The sequence below is a fragment of the Typopeltis vanoorti genome, chromosome 7 (genome assembly GCF_054136105.1).
Source record: "Typopeltis vanoorti isolate ZY-2024b chromosome 7, IOZ_Tvanoo_1.0, whole genome shotgun sequence".
NCBI classification, from domain to species: domain Eukaryota; kingdom Metazoa; phylum Arthropoda; class Arachnida; order Uropygi; family Thelyphonidae; genus Typopeltis; species Typopeltis vanoorti.
The window spans coordinates 57,518,930-57,537,356 of record NC_143555.1 but is presented as its reverse complement, the minus strand read 5'-3'; the positions used below and the strand labels follow the sequence as shown (position 1 = coordinate 57,537,356).

Sequence of the window (18,427 nt, the reverse complement as noted above, 5' to 3'; positions counted from 1 at the left end):
CATCCAGGAATGCGTTAGCAGAGCTAATCTCAGGTGGTATGGTCACTTAAACAGAATGGGTGAGGAAAGATTAGCAAAACAAATGTTCTCTGCCAGTTTGGCAGGAAAATGACCCAGAGGAAGACCAAGATATAGGTGGATTAATGCGGTACAATGTGCCTTAGATGATAGAAATATAAGATCTGATAATGATAATATTGGAGTCTTGACAAGTAATAGACTTATTTGTTGGAAAATTGTAGATAGGAAGTTAGTAATGGTGTAACTTTTTCATGTAGTACTATCATATTATCCTGTACACCCCTTAAGTGTACATGTCAGAATTTGATGATGATGATCATACTTGTCACTTATTTTATTTAGTAATTTCTCCAGTGTCTCCACTCTAATATTACTCTAACCTATTCCAACTTAATATACTCTAATTACTTTTAGCTTGTACCATGTAGGCATACTGATGCTGACATTTGCAAGTTGCAGAGGCATATTTGTTTAGATTGTTTACTGCCTAGACAATACACTGACTTGAACTCATGCAAATGGTGACAGATTTTTGTAGCTATTCAGATTTAAACAGGTTAATTTAGTGCTTGCAATTTTCCAGGTTATAGCTAGAAGGGGAAAAAAAGGGCAATATTAATATGTGAAATATTACAGTTTTAGTGTGTTAAATCATACAAGGTCTTATAACAAAACTGTTGCCACCAATTTTAGGCATATTAATTATGAGTTTGTGACTTTTGCTATTGTGAGCACAGGCTACCACATACATTAAGTCTGAGACTAGAAACTTGCAAAATATTTTTCATGCATACATGGACTTGCAAAGATTAGAGAGAAAATTGGTCATGTTTGACTGACTTGCTTAAATTTTAATGTGACTGTTGTGTTTTCTGAGGGGAATGGATACACCATAGTACTTTTGGACTTGGGTGAGGCTTTTAATAGAGTATAACATGATGAGATTGGATTATAAGCTATTAGGTTGAATAACTGACATATCAAGAAAAGCGATGTATGGAGGCTTGAGACTGCAAGATTTAAGGTGACCAGTGATCTACCTCAGGGATTAGTTCTTGATCCATTGTTATTCACTCTTTACATTAATGACATGGGAAAGGATTTTACAGGAAACATACAGCTGTTTGGAGATGATGAAAAAATGGGCACAGTCATCAGGAATTCAACTGACATATTGTACTTGCAGAATGATTTGAATAGGCTGGAATTATTGGCATGTAAAAATGGCTGTCAGTTCAATGTTGGTAAATGTAAAATTCTGCACTTTGTTGTGATGAAGTATCCACTGGCCTGTTATATTGGTGGGATTATGCTAGAAGAAACTTATCAGTGAAGGGATCTTGGAATTCTAGTAGATAGGAAGTTAAAGTTTGCCATATCATAAAGATTGCAAATGCAACTCAGAGGATAAATGTCTTATCCTTGCATCAAATGACTTCCTTATCCTTACATGTTAATGTAAGAATAGGAAAGTGATTTTGCTTCTGTATATGACCTTATGTAGACTATTGTGCACAGTTCTTATCTAGTTTCTGAGATGATGCAGATGCCACTGAATCTGCATCATCATCTCAGATCTTTAGTAAGTGTTAAAGATGTTATTAGGAGTGTGGAATGTAGATTATGAAGACATATTTGGAATTTGTGGACAGCACACACACACACACACACTAGTAAATAGGAGGAGGGATGATATAATAAAGACCTTCAGACTTCTGAAAGTCTGAAGGTCTTTCATTCACTGGTATCCTATAGGATACCAGTGAATGAAAGTTTTCATTTTATGGAGGATGAGTAGAGGATGAGAGCACATCCATGGAAGTTAGAATGAATGCAGTCAAGAAAGAGGTAGATTTTTCTCTGGAAATTGGAATGTGACTAATTATATAATATAATTATATAATTTGAATGCGATATAGTGTGATTGGAATGGCTTCCTTTGGACATGGCAAGTGCAGGTAGTTTAAAAATTCAAGAAAAGATATAACAGCTGGCATGGGTAATATGTGGCCTCCCTCAACAAATCCCTGACTCCTTTGGTAATGATCTTAATAGTAATTACTTCAATAATACCATGGATCAAAATAATCTTCAAGAAACTACTAAAAAATAAAAACAAGCTCAAGCCAAAATATTTCCTCATCTACTTTACTAATATTCGTGTCTTCAACACAAATATAAATCGGTATGTACCACTAGTGCACACTGCTTTATAATGTGAACCTTATTATTTCTAACAGAACCTCAACTAGCAGGATTAACAACTACTGTTCACCTCAGCATTTCAAACTATACTCCTTGTAATTACTTCTGCTGTGGGGAGCTGGGAAGAGAAGTACATTTTTCAGATCTGATGCACCATGTCAGAAAGAATGCCAAACCTTAAATTCTCTCTTTTTATCTACTCTTGTTCAGAATATCCTTGCACCATATTCATTGTTATATCTGTCACTCTCCAAATTCTGATAAGCTCTGATTGTTTTTGATTATTTATTTTGAAAACTAGATTTCCTGCAATCCAAATCATTCTTACTTGAATGAAAGCCTTCATTTGCTATCTAAATCCTAATTTTCCAATAAGCGTGCCAAAATTATCCAAGAAAAAAAAAAAAATTTGCATATCACAACTGGCTCAGGGCTAAAACTCCAGCTTCACACTCGGCCTACACTGCGTTGGCAAATCCATTGGCAAATCTGACTTTGAAAGAACTGTCTATAAAACTTGCGTCCTGCTCAAATGGTAGTTGAGCCTTCTGGTTGCCAAAGTCATTGGGTGAATCTTCTGTTCTTCCATTTCTCCATCTCTCTCTCTCTCTCTCTCGCTCTTTCTCATATATCCAAATTGTACGCTTGTAAAATCACCCAACCAAGATTCACCTCTTGAAATCATTCTTTTCCTTCGCCTCCAGCATAGATGACCAAGGCCGAATATCATTCTCCTTACTTCCCCATCTATACACAAAAATGCATTACCAAGAACAGCTTATTGATTTAGATCAGTGAGCTGTTAAGGGGTTCTCAGCATTCCTTAAAACAGTATAAAAGATTAAACAGTGGCATCTATCCTGAGGAGGGAAGCAAGCCTATATTCATTTCATCCTATAAATAAGAGAAAAAAGCCATCAAGCTTATTGTCCCAGGTGTGCTTAAGGTTCAAAGCTAGGTTACTGGGAGGAGACCTCCACGTAGCCTTTGAAGGAATTCTGAGAATTGAACATGGGTTCTGACCTATAGTCCAGTTCTCATCTTCTCCTGGTGCAGACTCTTTAGGTATCTAACAGGATACTGAATGAACAAGGATGGGCTGGCAAGTTGGGATTCAGCTGACCAAATTGTATTTTATTGGCTTAAGCCATAACACAAAAGAGGTACAACATTGACAGAAAATTTCATGCTAAGTAGGGCATTGTTTGGTTAAACCAGGTCTGCATTGTTTTTATCAGGGAACCAGGGTGGACAGCAAAAAGTCTGCTGCAATTAGTGCTTTTCAGAAGAGGATACTCTGCTCTGGTTAAATAATGAGCATTCTCTCACAGACTCACTTTATTCATTTTTTCAGACATTCTCTCTGTGCCATATGCCTCTTCTGTGGATAATTTCATGGGAACTGTAATCTGAACTGGCTACCACCATTCCTCCACTTTCCTTTAAACCTATAAATACAGGCAATTACTAACAACTATTCATTGTCCAGTTCAGACCTACCAAACCAAGTTTAGTGGTCCTCTTCCTTCATTCCATTTATCTTTGTTCTGTGGAACAATCTTTATTGCACCATTTTCCAAGAACTATAATCTCCATTGTTCAAAGAACACCATCTGCCTTCTTAACCACTGGCCCTCACTCACATGGCGCTAACGTGCTGTAGCTGTTAAATATTTCTTAAAATATCTTAAAAGATTTCAAAGAATAATTGGCAAAAAAACCTTAGTAATCCTGAATTTGTAAAATTCAGGATCACTTGCAATCAGAACTCCTATGCCCTGAATATAGTCATTCTTACCAGAACACATTGTAAGATTTTCAAATGTTTGTAATCGGTACATAATAAATTGAAACAACAAGCTAACGTGCATAAATGCAAAAATCAAACACATTAGCATTTATATAACTTATATATATTGGCAAATTATTCTTTATACATATAAAATAGTAATAGATAACAAGATTTTAGAACAGGTGAATTCATTTAACTACCTAGGATGTATGATTACATATGAAAATGAAAAACATATAAATCTAAAAATTCAAAATATTTAAAAATAACAAGTGTAATTAACTCTATATTTAAACCTAACCTAGTTTAAAAAGAAACCAGACTAAAAGTATATGCAATACTTTAGCCCTACCAGTCCTATTGTATAGAAGTGAAATTTGGACAATAAAACAAAAAGAGAAACAAAGATTAATAACAACTGAAATGAAGTTTATGAGAAAAACTGCAAAGTATACTCTATTCAATCATTAAAAAAAAAAAAAATTAAGAAATTATGAAAGAATTAAACCAGAAATCAGTAATAGAAAAAATTAAAAAATATAAACATAAATGGGTGGAACATGTTGAAAGAATGAAAACAGAAAGAATACCAAAACAAGCCTTAAATTATAAACCATTAGGGAAAAGAAAACCAGGATGACCTCTTAAGAGATTCAACGATGACTTCTAAGGCTGGAACAGGCTACTCTAGGCCTAAATCCTTCAAGCAAGCATGATGATGATATATAATTATTCTTTTATATACTTATCACTCTTAATTATAGCAAAGTAGTGATGATTAGAAAGATCATAACTTTGCATGTGAATGTAACAACTTTTCAAACAAAGTTGAATTTAGCCAGTCTCATATAAGAGAGGTTTTCCTCCCATAAACTTGGATTCCCCTTCTGGAAAATAGAAAGCCAGCTGTGAATGTGCAGACATAACAAATCGTGGAGGTAGGATAAATCATCCCATTGTCAGAATTAGGCTTTTATAAAGTAAGTTGTTTTACTATAGTAAGTCATTGAACCTAATGTATAAAGAAAGATGAGGGCGAGATGGGTAAATGTAAAATATTATGCAGTCAGCTCTCACTATTGCAGACACCATTATAGTAAATTTATTCACTAATTAAGAAGTCCCAGCTAAAGCCTCTTAACATCAGTTTAGGAAATTCACTATATTTTTTGCCCTTGTGAGTTTGCTTTAGTGCAAGTCGATAGATATATAGTGAAACCCCATATTTAAACAGAGAGACCTTAAATGTAAAATTAAGAGAAGTGTAGAATCAAGGAAATAAAAATTTTGCAACCTAAAGAAAATGTGAGTTGCCTTATCACAAACCTCTGGCAATTTAAAATACATATAAAATACAGTATACATGTTTGAATGTTGCTTTGGCTAGAATAAAGTTTGATCTTTATGAAAAAATACTGAATATTCATAAAGACCAAACTTTATTCTAGTCCAAGCAACATTCAAACATGTATACCGTATTTTATATGTATTTTAAATTTGAATGTTTCCTTTGAAAGTGCTACAGTCATTTTTGGCATACTTTTCGTATACAAACTTCTCTTCTTGAGCTACAGTTATACTAAGATGCAGCAAGAATATAGTTTTAGAGAAGTTATATGATGCATGCATGATTTTTTTGAAGCCATACATTAGCCAGTTGAAAGTGTAGGTGCACTTTCTACTACCAAATGTAAAATTGGACAATTCTACATAGTCAAGACTGAAAAAATGAAATGCAAATTCAGGAAAAATATAAAATAGTAGAAATTTCAAATTGATTTAAATTTAATATTGTTCATATGGGCATTGGCTTCAGACCATACAAAAGAAGTCAATAATTTGTAAAAAAAAAAATTAAATCTTAAAGTATAAATTGCAGTTCCACTGGGGGTTATATCTGCATGTACATGTGTGTAAGCAATAACAGCAGATAGGTTAATACATCTCTTTAATATCAGTAAGGCTAACAAGGTTTGGTTGAGCTTTGAGCACTGACAAAGTATGTTCTTAGTGCTTCATGTAAAGAAATGCTGTCATTTTCAGTCCAATTAATCTCAATTCTAGATTCACTCGTATTTGTCGTCATGCAAAGCTGGCAGACCACTCAGAAGAACCATCCAGTTAACAGATGTAGTATACTGGACTCAGTCTTAGTTGCTTCAGCTGTAATTCCAAACAATCCTACTTCATCTGATTTTTGTAAATTGAAGTTCCACTGGGTATATCTGCCTATACATATGTGTAAACAATAACAGCAGACAGGTTGATTCAGCTCTTTCATATTAGTAAGGCTCACAAGGTGATAGCCATGCAAAATTGAGCACAACTTAGTTCTGTTAATGTTGTTCAGAACAGCATATTTTCTTAATAACAGTAGAAATCTTGCTACATCAATTTCATTTTCTGTAAAAAATTAAATTTCAATCAAATTAATCTAATTTGCAGATCTTATTTTATCAGGTGTCCAAAGAAAGTTCATCCAGGTTTTGTAATAACATTAATAGTTTTGATTAAAAAAAGATATGTGGAAGCCATTGTAGATGCCACTTATCCATTAGTGCCCTTTAGAAATACGTGAGGTGCTATGCCAGTTGATACCTAACAAGTGTAAAGTGCAATTAGGTAAAATAGTGAAAAGTGACAAAAAAAAAAAAAAAAAATGGCTACTCCAGTTACAGTCATTCAATTATGGCATGTTTAATATAAGCTTAAGTATAAACTGTGCATATGCTACACAAGCAACCAACAAATATGCAAAGTATTTGCAAAGCAGAGTGTGAGTGAAGATAAAGGTAGTCCAAAATGGTTTAAAAAAACAAAACCTACAATTCACTAATACTGTATTATGTTTCTGGCAAAATGTATTTTCAACTGAAGATGAGTTAACCAGTTTCATACGGAGATAGCAGAGATAGCCTCCTGACTCAGATTATTTTTCATCTTGCAATTTAGGCAACCTGTCAAGAAATACTCTTCCAATTAACAGATATAAATACTGGCCTTGTTACCGTAGTTGCTCTGGCTGTACTTCAAAACTGCCTAGGCCAACTTTGGTGGAATATGGCTGGTATTATTCATTACAAGCCCCTACCCTCTGGCTGCACACCCACCCACCACAGGATGCATCTACTCAGTGCAACTGCAGTTGTTTTTCAGTGGACTGATCTAAAAATATCCTGCACATGTTATTCACAAAGGCATTGTGTTCCTTGAGGTTTTGCATTTTTCATGCAAAACCTCACATGTGCAAGTGATCTGAGAAACCTTAATGGCCTTAGTCGATTAAATTCCATTCCTTTCCCCACACCCACATACAGATTCATCCACACAACTTCTAATCATGAGACTAGAAATGGAGCAGAGTGATGTTTTTGCTTCTAAAAAATCAGGAGTCTTTTAGAGGTGTATTTGTAACTTGCATGTGTTACAAACAATAGTAACATAATTTTTAAGAAAAATCTATGTTACTATTATCCCCTCTTGTGCCAACTAAGAATGAGGTCTCCAGTCTGGGCCGTCTCCTTTTCAAATTCTGACAAATTTGTTTGTTCCAGCTGCACCAGTCAGAATCCTAGGACAGAAGAATTCTTGCTCAGAGAAACTTTCCCAGAGTTCTAACAGCTACTTAAATTCGTTAACTATGTATAACGTCTGTAGAGATCTTAGTTTGCAGTCATGGCCCTATCCTTTCTAATTATTCTATACCTTCCCCTTATGCATAGGTTCAAACTTTTATGAGTGGTAAATTAGTCTCATGCTCAAGCAAAACTCAGGTTTACATAGTAAAACATGTTTATTAAAGATCTAATGAGTTTACAATTAGGTGTAAACATATCAAAAGCTTATCACGATACCTATACTAAATCAACTGACGATCATAAATGAACACTCTAGTTAATGAACATATAACTCATATCCTCTGGTCAATTAAAACACACCTTGCATGGGAAAATACAAGTTTACAATTTTAACTTCAAAAGCAAACACAGACCCAACCACATTAATTAGGTCTCACACAAGAACTTAAGTCCTCTGATTACCAGTCCAATGGAGCTAACAAGTTACAATGCATATAAGTCATTCAAAAGGTTCTCTTGGCAGTTGTCCATTTTCTTCCAACTAGAAATTGATTCACACTTTTCCTCTAATGCTAATTGTTAATAAAATAAGAGAATTCTGTACATTACCACTGCCGCATGAGGTTACCACGTCCCCCTTTGTCCGTCCTTTACTGTTAGATATTTTACTGCTTCAGTGGGTTGTGTCGACGTGGAGGTTACTTCACTCATCTCGTACAACCATTTTCTGCACTCTGCTGGGCAAACGCTGGTCACTATTGCCAGACTGCCCATCTCCCTGGAGGAACTTTCCGTTGTCTCATTCCAGTAGCACGTCTACCGATGGCCTGAGTCAGTGGATGCCGTCATCTTGCGTCCAGCTCGCCCAATACTCACCAGTCAGCAACAGGGAGAAACTTGCCGTCCAAAGTCGTAGAATTCCCTTCTGCTGGTCAGAAAGAAAACAGGAACAGAAACACCGGGGCTGAAACCCGCTCGAACCCACATTTATTATCCCTTGTTGCGCCCTCTTTTTCATTGCAGAAGTTTTCTCACGGCGCCTTCCTATTGGTCCTTAAGTTGTTTAGTCACAACTCTTCTTCTCAAGAGCGCTCTTTTCTGGGAACACGAGTTTTCAATTCGCTTTCCACGAATGCCTTCGCTTCGGGCGTTACGCTTATTGTGGGTAACTCACATGCAACCTTTGGCCTTTTGTTTGCATTGACATACATTTTACATAGAGTATTTTTCTCTTACTAGTGTTTTCAAACAACAATATTTCTATCTAGACAGATAAATTCCTCCCTTTTTTTTGTACTTCATTTTAAGGTAATTCAATTATGTTGTCTATTAACAATTTGTTTCTTTAATAACAGTACAAGTATTTCTTGGTTATTATTGTATTCTTGTTAAATCTTGAATGAATGAATGATCCTTTTGACGAAAAGGTCCTTATTCAAGATCTAACACATGTCATTGTGAAAATCTATTGGTTGTTAAGGTATCTATTTTTTTGTATAAAATGTTTTTTTTTTTGTGGATGAATTAATTAATTTTTCCTGAAAAAAGCATGAACATTTTTTGTCACATTATTGGTTGTTGGAAAATATGTTTTTTTATTTTTATTTTATTTTTTTATTTGAATCATCCACAAAAATTGTAAACCTATCATGCATTAGTATTGTGATAGGTTAGGGGTTAGATAATCCAGAAACCAAGCACAGAATATTTTCATGCCACTTCAGCACCATGACAAGTAGGATCATGGTTTCCTACTAGGCAGTAAAATTTTCCACCTGACAACATTCACAAACATACATGCCTGCAATGGGATTCAAATCCAGTTAGTTGAAGAGTAGAAGGACTGTTTTGCTCAACCCAATATACTAGCTGCTAACCTCTGTCCAAACAATCAGAGAATACTCAGTTGTAGTCAGTGGGCAACTTGCAGTCTTCTTGAGTTATCCAAAAAAGGTTGCTCCTCTTTGACAGCATGATTTGAGAAATGTATTCTGCCACATTTTCCAGACATCTCGCTATCAGACTATCATCTTTTCTTGTTGCTAGATAGTTGTGCAGCATACATCTGAAAATTTTGGAACTGGAGTGAAATGCTTTTTTTTTTTTCACTTCTCTAAAAAAATTAGGAGTTTGATGTTGGCGAATGTAGCAATTTTTAATCCCACTCACGAAGATTGTAAATTTATATTAACACTGTGGGTGGACTAAAAATTAAATTATTTAGAAATTCTGCTCTAGAGATCAAACATGAAGTGACTTTTTACATGCCTTTCCCACTGGACATTGAAATCCATTTATTTATCTACTACTTAAATCCCATGTCCACTATGGGATTTGACTTCATGATCTGTTGTTGACATACTATTCTATTTGGTCAACCAGGCTGGCTGCTATCTTTTGGTAGGAGCCAGTCTAGGCAATCATAAGAGACAATCTGCATGGACAAATGATCACAGGAGACATTTACTTGGCACAACTGCAGTAGGCTCCTAATACACTGCTCCAAAGAACAGCTTGCCCTGGTTATCCACAAAGGCATTCTTTCAGGACAATGCAAAAAAGTTTCACATGGTGCAAGTGACTAGGGACAAGCTCCACAGCCTTGATTGAGAATTTCTATCCCACCATATTCTCCACACATCTTGCCAACAGATTATCATCTTTTGTTAAGAAACATAGAGAATGTGGAGTTTTTTCACTTGAAGAAATGATCATACAAGATCTCATCAAAATAAAGTATATCAAGACTGACTTGGGTTTCAGACAAATCATGCTTTTGGTAGCACAATGTTTAAAATTTAGAAAATTGTCATATATCTTGTGATACTGCTATTCATAGGAAACATTGAAAGTTAATAGCTGTTAATGTAACATTTTAGGATATTCAAGAATAGAAAAAACATGTATGCATTATACTGTGAATAAAATTTATTCAAAGCCAAAAACATGAATTAATATGAATAGCTATGGTGGTGGTAATGCAGTGAGACATAGGATTCTTGAATATTTCTAGCTACTAGAACATGACCAAACCATTAACCAATATTAGTATTTAGAATATTCTCTTTTTTTTTTTTTTTTCCCCTTCAGGTTTGTCATCAAATTTGAATGCTATTTGGTATCAAATGTTTTTTGTTGTAGTCATTAATACAAAGTAAACTGGCTCATCACTTTAGTAAGGAGAATTGTGATAGATCTTGAAAATACATACCATAAGAGAATGAATATTGTAATAGTAGCCTGTTCAAATTAAATCTCAGTTCAGTTGTGTATTTAATACTTTGCAATCAGTAAGTTTTAAATAATTCAATGTTTTAGTTAAATAAAATAAATATAAGTTAAATAAATGTTAATATTTTTATACAATTGGCTGTCTGGTCTTTGCATTCCATGATATTTGTCCAACTTAAAGAATGTTTTTACTTCTGCAAATATCATGCAGTTAGCTCTCACTATAGCAAACACTGCTATTGCTAACTCACCAACTATAACAAATTGATGAAAAGTCCCAACCAGAACACCATAGGTAGAGTGCAGTGTTAAAGAAAATTCACAAAAATAAACTATCCAATCTAACAAATAATTCTTGTAGTTCTTATCTTAAGGAGTAGCCATTGTATTCAACACTGAATACGTGGCTAATCTTCTTTAATGGCTGGCGGTCTCAAGTAGAGTGATGTGGGCAAATATGAAAATGGGGAACTGGACAATGAGACTTATTCGTGCCTATAGTCCCACAGAAGGTTCTAATAAGGTAGAAGTGGAGGAATTTTTTGAGGCTTTAAAGAAAGCAACTGACACAATGAAAAAGGAAAAGTTGGTTCTTGTTGGGGATCTAAATAGCAGAGTAGGAAATGATTGTCAGACATACAAAAATATTTTGGGAAAAGAGCAAAGCTAATAATAATGGCAAATATCTGTTGGATTTCTGCTCAGGACATGGACTGGTTATTACTAACACCATGTTCCAACATAAAAATGTGCACAAATTCACATGGTGAGAAGAGGCAAGGAATAAGAAAAGTCTCATTGACTATGTTATTGTTGATAGTGATCTTTTCTCCCTGGTGCAGGACACCAGAGTGTACAGAGGATTTGAAATTGGAAGTGATCACTATTTAGTCTTGAGCAGGATAAATTGAATTTCATATTGAAAAGAATGACATATAAGAAAGTTTTAAAGCAAATAAAAGTTGAGCAGCTCTCAGATGTGAACTATAGACTAAAATACACAAAGATTATTGAAGAAAAAATGACAGAGTTTGAGAACAGGAACCAAACCTTGGAGATTCAGTGGCAAGTCTTGAAGAAAACCCTGATTGATTCAGCCAGAGAGGCATGTGGTGAGGTTGTCTGCAAGGATAGAAAAATCAGGATTCCATGGTGGGCATAGGAAGTTAAAGAGGCAGTAAGAAAAAGAAGAAATCATATGAAAAGTTCCTGGCAAATAATTCAGCTTTTGCTCTTAGAGAATACAGAGACAAATGTAAGAAAGCGAAACAGTGTGTAAAACTAGATAAACAAAAGTCATGGGAGAACTTTGGCAAGAACATAGAAAATAAATATCAAGAAGGTGGTAAGATATTCTGGAGGTTGTTGAAGAAGCTTAGAAATGGAGGAAAGAGTGCTGTAAAAGGAGTTAGAGATGATAAAGGTGACATGAAAACAGGAAAAAAAGATATCCTTGAAGTATGGAGTAATTACTTCAAAAAATTGCTAAATGAAACAATCAGTGATGGCACAGTGGTAAAAAACATTCAACAGGCATACAATCAGGAATACATATCCATACTTGAAGTAGAAAAAGTCATCAAAGGATTCAAATGTGAATATAACCAGAAATGCTGAAGTATTGTGGTATAAAAGTCTTGCAGTGGCTGCACTGCATAGTTCAGAAGGCCTGGACAGAGGGATGAATTCCCAATGATTGGAGCAGAGCTCTCATAGTACCTATATATAAAAAGGGAAATAAAACTGAGTGTGAGAATTACAGAGGTATTTCCCTATTGAGTGTTCCTGGTAATATTTATGCAAGTATACTTGAGAAACTGTTGAGAAGAATTGTGGAAAAAAATCTTGGTGAAGAACAAGCTAGATTCAGCCAAATTGACGCTGTCAGGATGAAATCTTCACTTTATGACAAATAGTCGAGAAATCATGGGAATATAACAAAGATCTGTATTTAAGTTTTGTTGATCTGCAAAAGGCATATGACAAGGAGCCAAGTGAGAAAGTATTCAATACGCTACAGTTATATGGTGTCAATGGGGCATTATATAAAGCAATTCTTAGTCTTTATTTGCGTTGTAAGTCAGCAGTTAGAATTAAAGGAAGATGGTTTAATGTTAAATCTGGTGTGAGATAAGGATGTACATCATCCCCTCTGTTATTCATTATCTATATGGAGCACATTTTGAAGTAAAGTGGTATTAAGCATGATATCAAAATTGGAGAGGTTAATGCCAGCTCTTTGCTTTATGCAGACGGTGTTATACTTCTAAATAAATCCGCTACAAGTCTGCAAGATTCTCTGACTAAATTTTTGAATAACTGTTCTAATAGATATGGTATTAAGTTCATAAATAAAAAGACACAGACAATGAATATAGGCAGAATCATTGAAAATGTTAACTGCATTGTGAACGGAGAACCGTTAGAGCAAGTAAAACATTTCATCTACTTAGGCACGATTTTTAGTGAAGATGGTGAATTAAATATGGAAATAGACAACAGAATCAACAAAGCTGGTATGGTAGGAAGTCAACTTGAATAAGTTCATATGGAATAAGAGAGAAATTAGTTGGAACACTAAATTAGCTGTATTCAAAGTGTTCAAGCCAGTTTTAACTTTTGGATCTGAGAGCTAAGTCAGAAGTAAAACACTTGACCAAAGACTAGAGACCGCAGATGTGAGAGTCCTGAGAAAGATTAGAGTCATGAACAGATGGCATCATTGGCAATATCATATTATAATGAGAATATTAGGAAATATCCTAATATCCTCATTATAATATGATATTGCCATAATATGTATTGCCTGGATGCTGACAATATCCTTGACATTGTCAGCAATCAGGAATTCGTTGGCAGAGCTAATCGCAGGTGGTATGGTCACTTGAACAGAATGAGTGAGGAAAGTTTAGCAAAAGATGTGTTCTCTGCCAGGACGGCAGGTAAACGACCCAGAGTAAGACCAAGATATAGCTGGATTGATACTGTACAAAGTGCCTTAGATGATAGAAATATAAGATCTGATAATGTTGGAGTCTTGACAAGTAACAGACTGATTTGGAGGAAAATTGTAAATAGGAAGTTAGTAATGATATTAGGAAATATCATTACAATATCAACTGTATTATAATATCAAACTGTATTACAATATGAAATTTGCACATCTTAAAGATTGAACTGAGGGTATGTAAAAGAACAATATTATTATTATTTAGGCCTCCAATGAGTCAAAAGACTCATTGTGGGAGGTCCTTCCTAGGAAACACAAAGTCTATCAAGACTCATCATGGGAGTTCCTCCTAAGAAACACAAAGTCTATCATACCACTCCTTAAAATCATTGACCATTCTCCCTCTCACCACTCCATCAGGCAATGCATTTCACGGTTAAACCATCCTCCATTCAAAGAAACCACTCCTCACCCTCTTGCTCACAGTTTCCTTGCATAACTTTCAGGGATGGCCCCATGTCATCACTCCTTCCTGCTGTTCAACCATATGAATGATCTCCCCAATGTCAACCCTGTAACCACCTCTCAACAGTTTAACAGTCTCAATCATATCATCTCTCCTCCTCCTATTCACCAAACTCTGCAGTCCACATTCCCTCAGCCAATCCTCATAACTAACATTGCACAGTCCTGAAACTGTCTTTGTTATCCGCCTTTGTACCCGTTCCACATTTAATTTATTCCCTTCAAATCCTGGGGACCAAATCTGAGAACAATAGTCTAAGTGTGGTCTGATCAGGGTCTTATACAATGGAATGATAACTCTTTTATCTCTGTAGGTCAGCATCCTTCTCATTATTGCAGCAATCCTCTGTGTTACCTTTACCAACTTCGCAAGATGTCCCCTGAATTTCAGGTTTCTATCAATCATCAACCCCAGATCTCTTGTTTCTCCTACTTCCTCCAGTATAGCTCCTCCAATAGAGTATGCAGCTTCCCATTGATGTGTCCCAAACCCCAAGACCTTACATTTTGCTGCTTTAAGCCAATACCCCCATTCATTTGCCCATCTGTCTAGCTTATTCAAATCCTCTTACAGGACTACCACATCTGCACTATTACTAATAACCCTTCCCAGCTTCACATCATCTGCAAACAACTGAATATTCCCCTGCAATCCACTGACAATGTCATTGATATAAAGGTTAAACAATATAGGTCCCAGTATTGAGCTCTCTGGGACCCCACTTGTAACTTCTGCCTCCTTGCAATTTCCTCACCATACACAACTCTGATACCTATCGGACAGCCAATTCTGAATCCAGTTTACCAACCTGACATCCAAACCCATGTGCCGCAACTTAAATATCAGCTTATCATGTGGCACCCTGTTAAATGCCTTTGCTAAATCCAAGAAAATGGCCGTATATGCCTTTCCCTCATCTACTGCTCTTGTAACTTTATTATAAAAGGCTAGTATATTACTAAAACAAGAGTGCCCCTTAACAAATCCATGTTGACTCTCACAGATAGCATTACCCTCATCTGCTCAATGTTGTATGCAGTCCCTAACTAATTTCTCCAAGATCTTAACAACTACTGATGACACACAAACTGGCCTATAATTAGACACTTTCGGTCTGCTACTGCCCTTATGCAATAGCACTATCTTACCTTCCTTCCATTCTCTTGGCAACTTTCCCATAGCCAGACTTTCATTGAAAAGCCATGTCAAAGGAGCTGTCAGTTCTTTAGCATATTCTCTCAAAACTTGTGGTGAAATACCATCCAATCCCACAGTTTTACTGACATCCAGAGTACTCAGTATTTGAAACACACTCTCCTCCTGCACCTCTAAAACTTGAACCTGCTCTATCCCTCTAGTATTAAAATTTACTCCTCCAGGATGAAATACACCAATAAAGTGTTCATTGAACAATTTCACTGTGTCCTCTGCATCAGTCACTCTATTCTCATTTTTGATACATTGATATAATAATGAAACTGGGCTGTTAATGTTCATAAAAACAAATACTAAAATAATTGATAAGTTTTGCAGGTTTAACATCTGGTAGCGTCCTCATTGTTCGGATAGTGGTTTACATGATGCAAAGAAATAACAGCCTAATGATACAAAAACTGTTAAGAATGTTCACTATGTGATGAAATTCACTATATGACAGTGGTCTAGTATCTAACCTGTGGTATGAATGGGGTATGCCTGTATTTGTTATCTCACAATAGAATAAAATTTACCTACCATATCAAAATATTAACTGCTCAAAATGAAGTTTTATCTCTTGCTTTTTTATGAAAGTTGTGCTTAAATGTGTTAATTTTTTAAATTCTTTTTTTCCCATGTATGCAAGAATATATTCATTCTATCTGAATGTGTTTTTGCAATCTTTTTTTGGTAAATAAATAAAGGCATGGAAATAATGCTTCGAAAGTGAAGGGATACTTACATTTAGAAAATAGATGGTGTGGGAACTCAGATTGGAAAGTTCAACAAGGTTAATTTCAAATTTAATTCTCAAATTAAATTTGTTTGGTACAAAAATGATTTCGAGAATTCTCAACATCAGTGATTCCATTTAGGATTATTACATAGATACGTATTAATTTTCTTTTGCATACTTTTTATAGCTACACACAAGTGCCTTCATTGTCAATTTTTTAATGTCATGAGAGGTTTAAATTCATATCAAAATCTTAAAAATAAATAAAAGTGAACAGCACACAAAAACTAAATCTTGACAGAAGCTTATTTTTCAGTCTTTTAAATACACATATCTCTTATGGTTGGCATAATAAAAGGCATAAACATATTTTCACTGGACATAAGTCATGTCACTGGTTATTTTGCAAAGACATTTTTTTAAGACAAGCATTATAAAGTAGCATCTTTGAAAATGGAACATTGGCAAATTTTATTTTTAAATCAAAACTACTATACCAAAAAAACAGAATAATAATATTACATTTAACATCAAAAGCACAACTAAATAAAAAAAAAAAATATTATACATCAGTCTTTGATATGCAATATGGTTTAATAGGAACACTTATGATCTAGGGATGGAAATTAAAAACAAATCATATTAACTGAAACTCCATTTTTTTTTTTAATCAATTTTTACTGAAACAGCCTATATACACAAAAACAAATCACAACTGATATTAGGGGTACTGTAGCAAAACACGGAACTAGGTGGCTCCGAAATTAGTAATTTAGTTTTATGAGGTTATCAGTTAATTGAGGATCAGATAATACATAGTTTGCTGTATCTCTCGGGACACTTGTAATATGTGAACCTTATCATTGACGGATACTTCTGCATTGAGTGGTTTTGTCACTTGCTTTGAAAAGATGCTGTAATCAAAATTGTTCTGAATCTGATAAAAGGAATTTTTGTCCTTTTTTGCAGACATGGCCAGAGGCAGTGGGATTTTTCCTCCCATAATAAGACTGTATGAAAAGGCATTTAATAAGCTTATGCTTAACACAAATACTCTAATGTCTCTTAGCAATTTCTGAGATATAGTTGATTGAAAACTTGACTTATTTTCTGAAATTACCCATATATAAATATTTTTATCAGATATGCTTTTATAGCCTGTATAAATATTGAATTTTTTTTTTTTAGGCTGCTATAAATGTTTTAGTAACTCTAGCAAAATCTATTCCCATGATTAAAGGAAACCAAAGAAAAAAGAAAGAGTCATTGCTTTTGCGTCCCATTGTCTGCATTTGCAATGATCAGTAAGTTTTTTCTTTTTAATCTTATATAAATAACCTCTTCCCATGAATATGCAAGGCTGATTTTTTTTTTACCTGCTTGAATGGGAAATTAAAATTAACTTCATAGGTTGGCATCAGCTGTGACACATTTGTGTTATTCTAGTTGAAATGAAATGATGGTAAAGTTTGATTTCCCCCTCATCCCACTGATCACTGATGTTCCAACCATAAGGTGGTATCTGTTTATATTCCTGGTGATTCTTCTAGACATTTTTTTTATGATGGTCCCATCCACCAAAGGATGGAAGCCTATAGTACATTTCAGACCATGGTATGACTGAGGGTTAGATAATCTCGAAACCTTACTCTAGAAACTAAGAATGGGACTTTTTCAAGTCACTTAGTCTTCAAACAAGCAGGATAGTGGCTTAACATGATGACATTCACAAACATCCATGCCACAGTTTCATTTGAACTTGCAGCTTGTTGCGTGGATGGCAAAGATGCTATTCATTTGTCAACCAGGCTGGGCATAGTTGCACAAGGAAATGGTTTATTTTTAGTATTTATTTATTATGCTTCAGTTCAAATCCCATCTAGACTTAAAGGTGAGTTGGCCAGTCTCATATCAAGATGGCATTTTTCCATCCTCTCATATCCCAGATTGCGTTTTTCATCTTGCAAGATAGACAGAACCAGCCAACGAATAATGCCATGTAGATAGGATTAGCTACTTTGTCATAGCATTAATTAATTAGATTTATATAAAACCTTAGTTTGCTGTGATAGGGAACTGAGCCTAACATGAAAGGGAAGATGAATAATTCATTCATCTTCCACCAGAAAAGGTGGAAGATGAATGTCATCACCTGGTATGAGACCACCTCACTTATTGGAGGCCTGAAGTG

At 34.9% G+C, this 18,427-nt stretch overlaps 1 protein-coding gene across 1 annotated transcript in view; it reads left to right on the top strand.

Moving 5' to 3' along the window:
• cutlet (chromosome transmission fidelity protein 18 homolog) overlaps positions 1–18,427 on the top strand; it is a 347,064-nt gene that overhangs the window by 141,646 nt on the left and 186,991 nt on the right. Inside the window, exon 11 of the mRNA XM_090395883.1 lies at positions 17,425–17,540. Coding sequence (XP_090252009.1) covers positions 17,425–17,540 — 116 coding nt within the window. The remainder of the gene's footprint in view (positions 1–17,424; positions 17,541–18,427) is intronic.